Source organism: Charadrius vociferus, unplaced genomic scaffold (genome assembly GCF_000708025.1).
Source record: "Charadrius vociferus isolate BGI_N301 unplaced genomic scaffold, ASM70802v2 scaffold495, whole genome shotgun sequence".
Taxonomy (NCBI): domain Eukaryota; kingdom Metazoa; phylum Chordata; class Aves; order Charadriiformes; family Charadriidae; genus Charadrius; species Charadrius vociferus.
Window position 1 is genome coordinate 872,037 of NW_009648555.1, and position 14,938 is coordinate 886,974.

General features: G+C 36.6%; 1 protein-coding gene across 1 annotated transcript in view; it reads right to left on the reverse strand.

The window, feature by feature from the left end:
* DACH1 (dachshund family transcription factor 1) overlaps positions 1 to 14,938 on the reverse strand; it is a gene marked incomplete at its 5' end in the record, with an annotated part of 177,038 nt that overhangs the window by 96,951 nt on the left and 65,149 nt on the right. Inside the window, 2 exons of the mRNA XM_009886091.1 lie at positions 6,958 to 7,092; positions 10,182 to 10,317. Coding sequence (XP_009884393.1) covers positions 6,958 to 7,092; positions 10,182 to 10,317 — 271 coding nt within the window. The remainder of the gene's footprint in view (positions 1 to 6,957; positions 7,093 to 10,181; positions 10,318 to 14,938) is intronic.

Here is a 14,938-nt window from a genome sequence, read left to right on the forward strand (position 1 = left end):
ACTTATGTGTATTTTCACAAAGAATAGGTATGACTCTATATTCCCATTAAATTTACAAAACAATTACGTGTTTCTTAATGTCTTCAGAATTCAGTTCTAGAGCAGCTAGACATATCATGCATTTTTTTCTTATTTTGCAAATGCATTTTTATAACTAGTAAAACGGAAAACTAAAAATAACTACTTTAGAGAAACAGAACCATGTTTGTGTGGTCACGCTTATAGTGCTACGGGACATATCCCTCTTCTTAGTGGGAACAGCCATAACTTCATCAACTTCATTCCCTATACCATATCTTTCCTAGCAGCAAACACAAAGGCAAATATGATTTAAAAACTGCGTCGTGGTAGCATGATAAAAAAAAAAGTTCTTTCTAACATCTTATCTATTACTATTACACCTTCTGTTTAACAATGTATTAAAAAAATGAAAATGAGCACACAAACTATTTCAAAGGGTTTTTTAGCTCCCCTCCGCTCTATATGTAATAAAGACCATCAAAGACTATAAAGACCCTTCAAAGCTCTATTACCTGAAGGACACATAATGACCACTGAAAAAAAAAACCAGAAAAAAAAAGAAACAAAAGGAAAAAAAGTACCTGTTGGGAACTGTTTAGGGCACAAGGCACAAAGGAATTGCATATGCAGAGGGTTTTTTTTAACAGATTTAGAATATACCGAATCTTTTGTGCACATGTAATTCATTTGAGCGTATTCAGAAAGTCAGATATGTCCAAGATGCATTTCAATCACTGTAAATACAGAGTAACTGGTATGCACATACGTATTTTCGTGGCAATGAGTCAAGTTCACACGGGATGTTTTGGAACTGATGCAGACATATCAGTCAAGTGAAAACGGTACAGCAAATCTCTCATAAATTGCGTCAAAACTACTACTACCCTAGCAGAATCAATAATAGAATGGTTTAGGTTGGAAGGGACCTTGAAGATCATTGAGTTCCAACCTCCCTGCCATGAGCAGGGACGCCTCCCACAAGACCAGGTTGCTCAAAGCCCCATCCAACCTGGCCTTGAACACCTCCAGGGATGGGGCCTCAACAACTTCTTCTAAAGCTCCTTAGTAGCAAACAAGTCTGAAGAACTGCCTGGTTGGAGGATGGCTTAGTTAGACTCTCTAGAAATATTCTTATCCAATATTTTGCGAAAGGAAAAACTTCCAGAAGTTTGTACTACCTTTGCACTCCTTCCTGCATACATATGCTATTCATATCCTAGTCAATGATATGAAAAGCTTCTGTGTTTTCTGTGCAACAAAAATAGATGTTTTCTAGCTTCTTAGTAAACAACAACCCATTATGTAAAAACTTGCGATTTTATTTTTCACCTTTGTAGTCCATTAACTGTAATAGCTTTTAATGTACTTTAAGCATTCTTGAGCCTCTTGGCCTGAGTGAAAAGACACACCAACAACCAGAATGTCTAAAGGTTATTTTGGTGATAGTAGCTTTCTCGAACCTTTCATTTAGTGGATCTTTATATCGTCTGTCATAGGTTACAAATTTGACTGCTATCTGTTTAGGGTTTGAGGAGTATTTAAAGTTCAAATCAAGATCACTTTCACAATGTGCTAGATGATGTACAATACATAGCCTGAACTCAGTATCTTAAGGAATTACAAACTAATATATTTAATTTAATACGTAACATTTAAGAAGTGAGTACGTAGACCTGAAACGTGCTAACTGTAAATGTATTTGCATATAGATACCCATCAAATTCTGTTTATATTCTTCTTGCTACATTAAAATGGAATATTCAGTAAAATAAACATATCGTATAAGTATCTCCATGTGCATGTACGGATACACAAATGAAAACGAATGGATAAAGTATCTTAACACAAGCAGTTGGACAGAACTGTGAATGAAAATAACTCTGTAGGTTAAGTGGTAACAACTCCCTTTAAAAAATGGCTTTCTCAGAGAATGAACTAAAATAACACAGATCAGAAACAGAATTTAAGCAAAGTTCTGGATCATTTGTTTGCTGACTTTGTTGGACAGCTCAGACAGAAGAGAGTCTTTGTTGATGCTAACAGTTCCTTTGAGTCATTCATATTTATAAAAACATACTCATATGTGCTTCTAGATTTATTAAGGTGAATAAGCTGATATTGTTGAGCATATATCCAAAAATGTTTCTATGGTTATTAAGGTGAATAAGCAAGCTTGATATATATTTACACTGTGTATAGATTATAAAAGAATTTACTGCTGATAATGCTGGACGAATATCTAACTATGTAAGATGACATATTTATCATTAGTTCCCCTTTTGTTGTGTGACTGCTATTGACAATTCTAACTATAACTTTGGAATATTTAAATTGTTTTCCATTTTGCACTAAGGATATTTTGGAATCTTAATATTCTATTTCATAAGATATTAGCCAGAGGTCTAAGATGGCTCACATCCCTACAGGGGATAAAATAAAATCAGAGAGAAAGACTGGGACTTTTTAGTATGTGGATTTGATAAAGGTATACCTTAATTGCCGCTATCACAGTAGTCAAGAAGCAGTTATTGTTGATTATCTGAAAATTACTTAAGAAATTTCCATTAATATCATAGTTTAAAAGCTTTTCTGAAAGAAATAGTTTAGCTTCTTTTGTGAACATGGTGAATATTTTATATTTTGTTATAGAAAACAGCATGCACATTTTCAACAAGAGAGTGTCCTTCCCATAACACCTCAAATAACATATTCAATTTAAAATGTAAGCATGACATTCAGGCTTCATTTGCTGTTGGTGTCAATCTAAAAAAATATAAATTGATGCAGACAGAAAATTCTAATCTGATGCCCTAGGGCCAGATCCAATAAAACACTTAGGCATCTAAATTTGGTGTTAAAGCAACTAACTTTTAGGTGTTTGTCCCCCAGAAAGGAATCTTGGGCTGAAGTGAGCTGGGTCTTACATTCCTATGTAGTGTATAGGGTATGTATCGCCAGGCAGGTACCAGTCAAGGGATGTTATGAGCAGCCACTGCCTCCAACACCACTTAACTTTACCCAAACCAGGTACTGCAAATTGGGATCTAATGAAGTTAATAAGTACAACTATAGTCTGTGTAAAGTCAACAGGAAATCATATGCAGCTATCTGGAGCTAGTACATGTAGAGAAACCCTGTCAATAGGACTGAGCTATAAATTCCACCTTGCAGACCCCATACAACCAGAGTCTGGGTCATAAGGGCAAAGGGACGACGGTAAAATATACTACCCTCTTTTACACAAAGCACAGCGATTAGGGATACTGCCCACGAAATGTGTCGCAAGTTCAATTCTCTCCTGCCAACAAGGAATTAGGAACCACATCTCCAAGGGTGGTGGTGGGGGGTGTTTAACTTTCAAGCCACTGATTATTTTGAACTCTTCATATCAATGAGCAAGAAGAGGATCAGGATTCAGTAGTCTAGCCCTGAGGTTCTCCGCTAGTTCCTTCTTCCTGTGTTATTTCCAGATTTAATGGACAACATCACTGAAGAGCTGAACAAGTATTCAGCCCCATAGAAAACATCAAAAATACACTTCTCGCAACTTCAGCCTGGGAGATCTGCAGGACCTCAGATAACAGCTGAGCAGGATAAGTGATTAAATGTACCTCACCCAAATTGAGGGACTACCTAGAGCAAACTCTTTGAGTCACAGAAACTTAACTTTACCTGAAAAGACCCAGAGCTTTAATTTTAATGGAAAACACTGAATGGATCTTTTCTAATATGACTCCTATACTTCACGTAAGTCCTTCTTGCGAAATCTGACCTAATAAGACCAAATGTGCATCATCAAATAGTCCATAATTGCAGGTTACAAAATTAGATACTTGGTTTTGATGATGGCTGTCAAGTACTTGAACTAACACCGTGTACTTGAATTTACCTCCTTCTTCCCAGGATAATTTGCAGTTCTACAGCCTGCTTTCAGTAAAATTGGAAAATCTGCCATGCTCTAATAAGGAAAAAATCCTGGAAATCTAGGGTAATTGACTTCTCTGGTTATACAGATAATGAATTCTTGAGTTATGTATGAACTGTGGGGCTGAAGTGCTCAGCGGTGTCCTCTGCAGCCCCCCTAGTCCAGACTAGGACCACAACATAACCCTTTGCAAATCTAAGTTTTCTTCTCATGGAATCCAGGGAGTGGGTGGAACTTCAGACACGTACATTGGGGTTTGCCCCAACATGAAGCTAGGATGTGGCCAAGTTGCACATCTGGAGTCAGCAGCTGGAAAATATTCCCAGCACCCATGGTTTACATACAAGGTCTTTGAGAACAGAAACTCTTCCTGTTTTCCTGCAACAAATATTGACCCACAGCCCAATGCAAACTTTCCAGTTTTAATAGGCAGTGAACCAGATACATAGAACTTAATTTGATTCTTGGTGGAATAATGACAACCTGGCTCCAATGGAAGCTAGGGTTACTCAAGGCTACACACACCAGAACCTGAGAACGGACTTTGAACACAGTCCTAGGGCAAATAAAAAAAAATCCAAACAAAATGGCACAAGAGATTTACTGGTAGATTAAACCACCCCAGCAAAATAAATTTTTTACACCTATAATGATTCTGGATGAATTTTGGATAGTAATGCACATGATCTTCGAAAGACTGAATACCCTCAAACTGGTATTCACTTTGCAAGTGGCAAAGAACTGTTTCTAAATATATGATATTATGTTGTTTGGACTGGGTAAATTAGCTCCTTTCTTTTATGCTTATAATAGATAAATGGCATTTTCTCTCCTGTATCCAACAGACATATAGTTTAGACATATAATTCTCCTCTTTGACATACACTAAGTCTTTTCAAAATCGGGTATGTTGATCAGCTGTCTCTGTTATAACTTTCCCCCTTTAAATTCTCAGTTGACTGTAAACAAATTTTCCCTGAACTCAGATCACTTCAGAGATTTTTGGTTTTCATTTTTTTAGTGGAAGAGGGGACAAGAAGAGAAGAGAAAAGACAGGGTGTACTTTACCAGGCAGGATTTCCCAGGTTCTCCTGGGTTCATTTGAAAGCCATTTTAGTTGCAGCTGATAGATTTCTGCCAACAAAAGTGGCTTACGAGAAAACACAATAATGTTTAAATGTTTTATGATACTTATTCAGAACTTCTGATTGACCCTCTTTCTTTTTCTTTTGAATCAGATGATGAAGGTGATAGGGTTTCAACAAGCAGAGCACCACCACCTACATACGTTTGTTAGCATTTTTAAATATGATTGCATTCTGACTGATTTGTAGTGATAAGCAACAGTTTGGAAATATGATTGCAAGCTCACAGTGACAGAAGTAGATAATTACTATCTCCACAAACATCTCTAAGTTAAATCACTTGTTTTAATACAGATTAGATTAGTATTAAAGTTACAAGATTGGTATGTGAGACATGATAAATGCAGTCATGACAGAAAACAATTTTTAATTTAGTATACCCTATCAATCTAGATAGCCCATGAATATTTACCATTAATTCAGCAGGCTGGAACAGAGGGGGGAAAAAAAGAGCAAAAAATAAGGTTTGACCTAAACAAGGACTGAGGAAAAAAAAGAATTCTCAGCAGTTTTACAGAGAACAGATCTTGCAAAAACGTGAACTGGCAACAGATTGGAAAATACATTTGGGGTACCATTATAAACAAAGCTTTTAAAAAACCTGAATGACATGTGAGAATAGTAGCAATTCTTAATATGTACTTCTCTTTGCAGGATTTACCAGTCTGATTACACTTAAGTGAGTAACTTCAAAGGCTGAAATAAAATCATTTATGGAAATTCAAAACAAACCTATTTGATCACATCATACTTCACAGTGGGGATACAATTTGCAGGGGCTGAGTGAGGGCATAGTATAAGCTAAAACAGGTTGTGTGTGCAATGAACCAAACTAAATGGTTTATATAAAAGAAATGTTGTTTCCATTAATTTTTCCGGTAATCCTATTAAAAATGCCACCTGTCCAGAATAGAATTGTCCAGATTTTAATTCCTTTTCATATCTCAGTGTTCAAACACAAGACAGAGAAGGTATCATAGCTATTAAAATATGGCACAAAATGTCTTATTCTGAAATCTTCATTACTGCAGCAGTTTCTCTGGCTCTGTTTCAATGTCTGGCTATTATACCTTTACTTTTCCTCTTGTGCTCAGAGAACTGATTTTTCTGATAAGCCCACAAAATATTTTTTTTAAGGATATGTCATATTTCTAACCTCTCTTTCACCAAAATGTTTCTAGTCTATAACAGTTAAAATTCATGTATATTAAGTAAACATAATGCAGAGAATACACCTTTTAAAATTCCATCGCCAGCCCTCCAAAATCCCCTGTAACAACCCTGAACAGGAACTTAACTTTGAATACCAACAGAGATGAAATGGTGTCATAATCAGCATAAGTGCTTGTGGACTATTCACCTAGATCAAACACTTTGGTCATATACTCAATTAAATTTAAATCCCATTATATAATATGTACCAGCCTCATTTTATGCAATTCCCTAATTTAATGGCTTGGTATTAGCCTTTTTCCTTTTTGCACACATGGACTAATTTTCACGGTGCTCAGTCCCTTTGGGAAGTAGGTCATTAAAGTCCACTGGATGGAGAACAGAAACTTAATACCTAAACACTGTTGTAGAAGGGCCAGGGACACAACAGTAATATAAAACTGTTTTTCACTCATCCCTCTTTGCAATATTTATGAAATTCCTCCCTCGTATAAATATTCTTCATTAATCACAAGGACCACAAAGTAGAAGCACCAAGAAAGCTATCATCCTGTTATGATTTAATTTGTGAAACAGTAAAAAAGAAAAATAAAAAAAAACAATTAAAAAAAAAATCACAATTAGAATACTATGTAGCTGTTGAGACTGTACTTGTTTTACACTGAAACAGTAAAATCATAGTATTCATATTACCTTTCTCAATGTGTATTCTTTTTGTCTCATGTCCCACGTCATGACCAGCCAGATCACCCTCCTTAGGTCCAGGCAGGACATTAGGTGACAAACCCATCAGCATTTGGTTCATAGATAGCCCGTTCTGATGGACAGCTGCTAGACACAAGCGCAGGCACAAAGAAAATCAGCCGTCATATTAACAATACACTTTTGTACTTACTTTATATAGTCTTCCTCTTAATTATACAAGAATTCTAACAATTACAAAGTTACTTAATTAGTGCTATCAGTATCCACACAGCAGGAGAGTTTCTTCCTGTTACTTCTGGTTTAAAACAATTTATTTTAAAAAAAAAGAACTCAGTATCTTTAGACAAAGTTACATATTTGCAAACATTTTCTTGTTTATTTAACAAGAACTGAAATGCAAAATGAAGCAAACCAGAAAAGAAGGTTCTCCTTTAAATGGAGGCCTGTAACCAGTGGTGTCCCCCAGGGGTCGATACTTGGTCCAATTTTGTTTAATATATTCATTAATGACCTGGATGAGGGGACAGAGTGTATCCTCAGCAAGTTTGCTGATGATACCAAACTGGGAGGGGTGGCTGACTCTCCAGAGGACCGCGTTGCCATCCAGCGGGACCTGGACAGGCTGGAGAGCTGGGCAGAGGAGAACCTTATGAGGTTCAACATAAGCAAGTGCAGGGTCCTGCACCTGGGGAGGAAAAATGCTAGGCACCAGTATAGGTTAGGGGTGGACCTGCTGGGAACTAGCTCTGAGGAGAAGGATTTGGGGGTCCTGGTAGATAGTAAATTGTCAATGAGCCAGCAGTGTGCCCTTGCTGCCAAAAAGGCCGATGGAATCCTGGGCTGCATAGGGAAGAGTGTGTCTAGTAGGTCGAGGGAGGTCATCTGCCTTATGAAGAAAGGCTGAGAGAGCTGGGACTCTTCAGCCTGGAGAAAAGAAGGCTGAGGGGAGACCTTATTACTACTTACAAATATCTAAAGGGTGTGTTGAAGGAGGATGGAGCCACACTCTTCTTGGTGGTTCCCAGTGACAGGACGAGGGGCAATGGGTGCAAGTTGGAACATAGGAAGTTCCGTTCCAACACATGGAAAAACTTCTTTACAGTTAGGGTGACAGAGCACTGGAACAGGCTGCCCAGGGAGGTTGTGGAGTCCCCTTCTCTGGAGATCTTCAAAACCCGCCTGGATGCAGTCCTGAGTAATGTGCTCTAGGCAATCCTGCTTTAGCAGGGGAGTTGGACTAGATGATCTCTAGAGGTCCCTTCCAACTCTGAAAATTCTGTGATTCTGTGAACAAGAACTGAAATGCAAAATGAAGCAAACCAGAAAAGAAGGTTGTCCTTGAGATACTTACTAATTATTTTTTTTAAGTTAGTTGTACAAAAGCTTTTGTATATTAGCATTCCCAATATGCAGCCCCTAACTTCCTTAAATCAAGCATTGTGGCCTTCTAGGTGATAAACATTATTTTTCAAAATACACTGCGCAACAGCAGAATTACTTATTTGCTCCTGAAAAGCTCTTTCCATCAGTTCTCAAATAGACCTTCATGAGTCCTAAACACATCTCAGAAACCCATATAAGGTAGTTTATATCCCTGTGCTTCTATCCTGAGATATTGTATTTGCAAGAGGCTTACGCCATTTTCAACAAAGCATTTTTACATATGTAACCCATATTTCTGTAGTAGTCAACTTACTCTTGCTGGCACCACAAAACCAGATGTACTTAAGAATCAGGTGTGATGTTAACAAATCAGATAGGAGAGAAAAGTTATTTTATAAATAAATAAGTCATCCAGTGTTCAAGGAACTCTGTTATGTTCACACTGGAAGAAATACTGTGCAAAGGTCCCATTCCTCTCTCCCTCCTGGTAAGCAAGCTGAACAGCACCTTTTTTTCAAAGAAAAAGGTGTCCTTCCTTAGCAAAAACAGTAAGTATCCCTCAATTTAATCTACCTTTTTATTTAGAGAACAATGGAAAAGGTCTTCAATGGTTGTTAAAAAATATACTATTCAATCAATTTAAAAAAAAAAAAACAAAACAAAAAGAAACCTAGGGTTGTGAGTTTTTTTCCCAGAACTTTACTTATAAACTCATAAAAACCTGGGGAAATAAGATAGGTCACAGTATATGGGATGCCAGTTTAATCTGCACTCTGAATCGTCCAAGTGATAAGAAAACAGAATTTTCAGCTTGTCATGGTCAGGCCTCATTTATTTTCTTTGGTAAGTCATTTTTCATCACATAGTAATGAAAGATCTTTCATCTGAAGGTCAATGAAGAGTCGGCTTCCTGAGTCTGCGGAGAGCCTGAAAGGAAGCAGTCTAAAAAACATGTGCTGCATCTAATCAACACGACTACGTATTTCGTATAGCTATTTCATGGCCTTCTATCTGCATGCCAAATCCTCCAGTTTCACCTACTGACAAATTCCGCTTGTGGAAAGATGGCTTAAAAGCACAAAAACGTGCAAGGGAGCAATAATAAAAGGAATGGACAAGTGTAATATGAATTTAAGTAAATATCCATAAAATGTGTTTAAAACCTTTATTTCCAATATGTTTTGCTGGAATATCATAGAATTCAGGGTCTTTGTCATGTAATTTGCACCCTATACATGGAGACTTGATAAAAATGGTACCACTGTGGGACACCACGGTTTAATTTCATTCTGCCCCTTGTGAGCTATGAGGTGATAATAGTCTCTGTATCATATTTCTCACCATTACAAAGTTTTATATTTAAAAAATTTATAAAGTATGCACATTTTGTAATTGATTTAACCTAATTCTTCTCTTTACCAAGCAATTCTACCGTCTAAAATGTTGCTTATGAACTCAGATTCAATTTAGAATTCAAACCAGAGTAACCACATTAAATAAAACTCAATTTCTTTAAAAAATGTTTACACTATATGTTCAGTTCTAGAACTAATCTAGCAAATTGCTTCCCGGCTGCAATTCTGTATTTCATAGCTCATATCTTTATGTTTAATATGACATGATGGCAGTTTATATCAGTACCTGTTAATGTAGCATCAGATATTATGATACTGTAAACTGGCGAACATAATGTTGGGAGATAGTTATTGCAGCTGAACTTCCGAACATGATACATATGAGATCTATTTGAGACGAGGGCATTTTGATTAGAAAAACCAGCTGCACCTAATCAAATTCAAAGTGGTGACAAGGAGAAGAATGTGACCTACGGATTCTGTCTGAAGAACTCTCGGTCCGTGCAGGAGAGCTGGACACACTGCTGCTTCGGTGAGAAGATGGATGGCTGCCAGGTCTTCGGCCCTCTTCAAGAGAAGGAGCAGGAGAAGGGCTGTCTGGAACACGTTCCTAGACCCCAGGAAAAATAATTGCAAAAAAAAGGCAAGGTTAAATGAAACCCCTGTGGTTTCCAAGCATCAGTTCCCTAAACCGTACCTCCCTCCTAAATCACAACCCATTCTTTCCTCTGCTGAGGTGTCCAGGATTTGCAGAGTATTCTCAAAGGAAACTTAGCAGTTTTAGGACGTTAGACCTTTTAGTATGCAATGTGAGCGCTGCTCATCCCATCAGGCTTTTAAACTGCCTTCTGGACTGCTTATAAAAACAAGGCTTTTCTTTTGCTTTTGACCGCTTTTGCTTTTGTTTTTTTTTCCTCGCTTCTGTGAGCATGATGTTGAATTGGAAATATACATTTTGTTTACTAGCTTATAGACCTTAGCCTTATAGGATGAGCAACAAAGTACTTTTGTAAAAAAATAAAGATCAGACACTTGTTTTACCTTACACTGAATTTTACACCACATTTTAATTTCAAAGAGGCCTCTTGAGCAATGAGATCATACAGAATTGCTCTGGATCAAAAAGAAAATATTATCTCCCCACTGAACCTATACCAGTAACGTGGCTGATAGTCCAAACGTCTGTTTATACCATGGAGCACAAACCTAGAATGAACCACATTTTTTGGAAGTGTGGCCTTATCACTACTTCAAAATGGGGAAAAATGCCCATTCATGGTTTTCTACCCAGGGAGAAGCCTGGCATGGTAGCCAGGAGGAGCTATGACGCACTTCGAGATGTTCCTTGATTTTGAAAATTAGAGCGCGAGGTTCGAACCGCACTTCTGCTATGGGAGAACTGTCAGTATGTAGCAGATAGATATATCCGATATTTACACAGAACTTTGACAAAAACAATAAACAACGGGAACTGAGTGCAGAATAGTCCTTTCTAGAAAATTCTCTGTCTTTCCCTGCAGTTTCCTCTTTATTGCTAATAGTTCCCAAGACTCTATGTCATTGCTAAAATACGTATGAGTTAGGTTGGTTTGGTTGAGTAGTGATTAAAGTAAATAGTTCCTATAAGGGAAGTCTACCGGTGGGGACTGAAAATGATAAACTAGGGTGGTTGTGTTTTGTTTTTTTTCTTCCTTTTGATAACTGAAATCCTGACCTTAATGAAAAAAAAAAACCAAAAAAACAAAACCACACCCCAAAGCAAAAACAATGAACAAACAACTGCATTCATTCAACTCACTAAAAGCTTTCGGTAATGAAATAATACAATTAGCACGCGTTTAATAATACATATGAAAACTTGCTGCTGCAAATGCTTAAAAGTTTTCCTGAAAGGAGCATCACGTTCCTCACACTGCAAATTGCTTTTGCAGCAGTCATTATTTTTCATGCACAGTAGCTAGATGAATATTTCGTTAAATGCATTCCTATGAAACTAAGCAACACGACCATCTATAGTAATCAATAGATTTGTTCCAGGTAAGCTTTATAATAAATATTTACTAAACCTGAGATTCTGATTGCAAAGGGATTCAATGGGCCTACTGATGGAGTGGGAGACGACCTTTCAGAGCAGTGTTTCAAGACTTTTAAGTGGATTCCACTTTAATAGTCTCGGGTTTTTAAGTTAAAAACATTGATGAGGATAGCTTAACTGCATCATAGCTCTAGGCTTATTATGACTTTGATTGTGTTTATATGTCCATGAACTGGGTATTCAAGAGGAGGATTATAATGCAGATGTTTTCAGAACGTAGAAGATTTATTTCTTTAGATTTAGGAGGATTTAAGCATGCACAGCGTACAGATTTGGTATAAATTGGAACACGCTATATTTAATCATTCATTTAATATATAATTTCACTGTTTGGCATACAATGTATTGTTCTTAGAAGGGTTTCATTAAAATGAAATCCAGTGAGCACATAAGATTTGAATACAGAGCTGCAGAGTAAATTAATTTATTTAAACAGCTTAATTTGTTTATCCTATTTATTTATGTGCGCTTTTACAGCACGTATTATGAGATGGAGAGAGCAAAAGGAATGCACAGGACAACAAAATATAATTACTGCACAAACAAAACAGATAACGAGTTTTATTCACATATAATACGACACAGCAGACAAACTCTATGAGAAAACTACATATACTGGCTTTATCAATTCATTTGTAAAATACCCTTTAACCCCAACAAAACATAGGATTGAACTATGCAGAAATGAAAAAGAAATTAATTTAATATCTTAACTCATTTTTTATATCCTTGCTTCATAATTCCACAATCAATAATATAGACTATAGCAATTTTTTGTCTTTATCAAAACTAGCCGAAATAATAAATGGAAATGCTACTAATAATAAATTGAAATACTCTGTAGCTCTAAAAAGTCATAGTGATAAACTAATGGTGCTGGAATATCAATATAAGCTGTCTTCCTTACTAGAGTTTTTGTGTAGAAAAGATGGATTTTGTCTGTGGTAAAATATTAACTTTACATTTAGACTCCACGTTAAAATTTTTCAAAAAAGGAAATGTGTAAAAATGTGTTCAGGAAATAACTCAGATGATCAGAGCTATTTTGTAACTTCTGCAAAATGCCACTCTTTTACAGGTCTACATGACACAGCAAAGAAACAGAATTTACTGCATTATAAACCTGGCAATAGAAATCACCTAGGATACTCTCCACTGTCCAGCCTTTTTCCTAAAACTTATCCACTCTGAGGACAAACTCAATTCCACTTAATTAAAGATATCTCTAGAGAACCTGGTGTTGGCTTGTACTGTAATTAGCCTTGTTGTCTCCCAACAAACAAACAAACAAATAAATAAAAAAAATCTGAGTGACTTTGCTTTGCTAAAATTAACTGTGAGGAAACTGTAGTTTGAAATACAGTCTGAAATCAACACATTTAAATGCAGTTTTGACACATGAGCTAGGGATGAAACTTCAGACACCTGTATCTAGGACGCCACAGGAAGCAGCCCACCTTGGAGGTGTCTCCCATTTCAGTCAACTGAGATATAGACAATAAAGTCAATAGAGTCTCCCCCAAAACCAGATACCTACAGCTCAATTCAGCTGCTCACATTTGAGCCATTTGAGCCATGAAGGGTTTCGAGATGTCCACACCAGGTTGACAGAGAGGACCTACAAATGATCTGCTGCCTTTTGGAGTGGTAGCAGGATGACACAAACATTATCCTTTCATTACTGGCTGATAAGCTGAGTATCTCCCAAAAACCTATTGACAATATTTACTAGAAAACATGAAATACAGAATTATTTATTGCTTGTAAAACATAAGCCTCACTAGCCACCTTTTTTTCTCCATTTTTTGCTTCCCTATTTGTTTTTACAGGTACTTATAAGTAAAAAAGTAGTATGAACAATATAGAGCGTATATAGCAATTTAACATATGGTTGACCAACTTTTCAAAATTGGTAAGACTCTCAATTAGGCATCAGAACCGAAGGCTATACTAAGAAATGGACAACATACTCTTAAGGGTCAAATTTGGAGCATTATTTATCTTGGTAATCTTACAATCTGATCCAAATTATGAATCCTAAGCATTTAAGAATCTGGCATTTAACTCCTCCAAAAATGCTCCTACCATATATGAAACTTTCACTTTAGGGATATACAATGCATTTTCCTGTACTCTTACTCCACTGACATTATAAGTTACACACCCTCAATACCAAGTCCATTTCATAAATAACAAAATTGTTCCTGTGACACTGGCTTTTTTTTTGTTTCTGTTTGGGTTTTTTTGTTTTGTTTTGTAAAAAACAGGTATAAGATTTTAACTATCAGATTTTAACTTGTGAAATTGAAGTTGTCTCTGGAATTAGAAACCCCTCCAATTTTGTTCCAGAATGCCACATATCACTCACAACATAACACTGTCTCCAAGCAAAAAAGAAGTGTCTTGATGTACTTATCGACATTTTTCTACATTTTTCAAACAGCTCTTTTCATAGATGCAAAGACCATACTGTAAGATCTCATTCCAAAAGTTCCTTTTTGCTAACTTCCTATTAAGATTTATTTTAATATATCAGTAATGGTATCCAGAAGACCATAAATACTTTTCCCCCTGTATCATATACATATCTTTTTTCTTCTTACCAGGTCACAGAGGTATTTATTCAATATTAATCTCTTTTTTTGCCTCTTGCTCCAGCGTTATGTTTTCAGTGTTTGAAAAGTGCCTCATTATCAAAAGTCTTCCTCAAAAACCTACCAAAACATAAACTTGATGGAGTTCAGCTGTTGGTCCCTATATCACTATCCACGAGAACACATTTCAGGTAATACGTGTAGGATTAATCCTCCTGCTCTTAAGATGATAGACAAGGAAGTGATGTCTTCTAGGTTCTCACCACCTCAGTCTTTCCACACACATTCTTTATTCTTTGCCATTCCTGTTCCTTAGTGATAAAATTCCAGAATCCTTCTGACAAAATTTGAATATGTCTACTTCCAACAGCCGACTGGATTTGCACGCACAGCTTCATTGCCTGCATATTTCTCTCCTACAGGTATTGTCAGCCTCAGCTTCTTTCTTTGTTCTAGTTTGCTCCTGCATAAGACTCATCCTGTGGGATTAGTCATCCTTTAATTTTAGTCATGGACTGAGTTCTAGACATGCAACTAAGTAT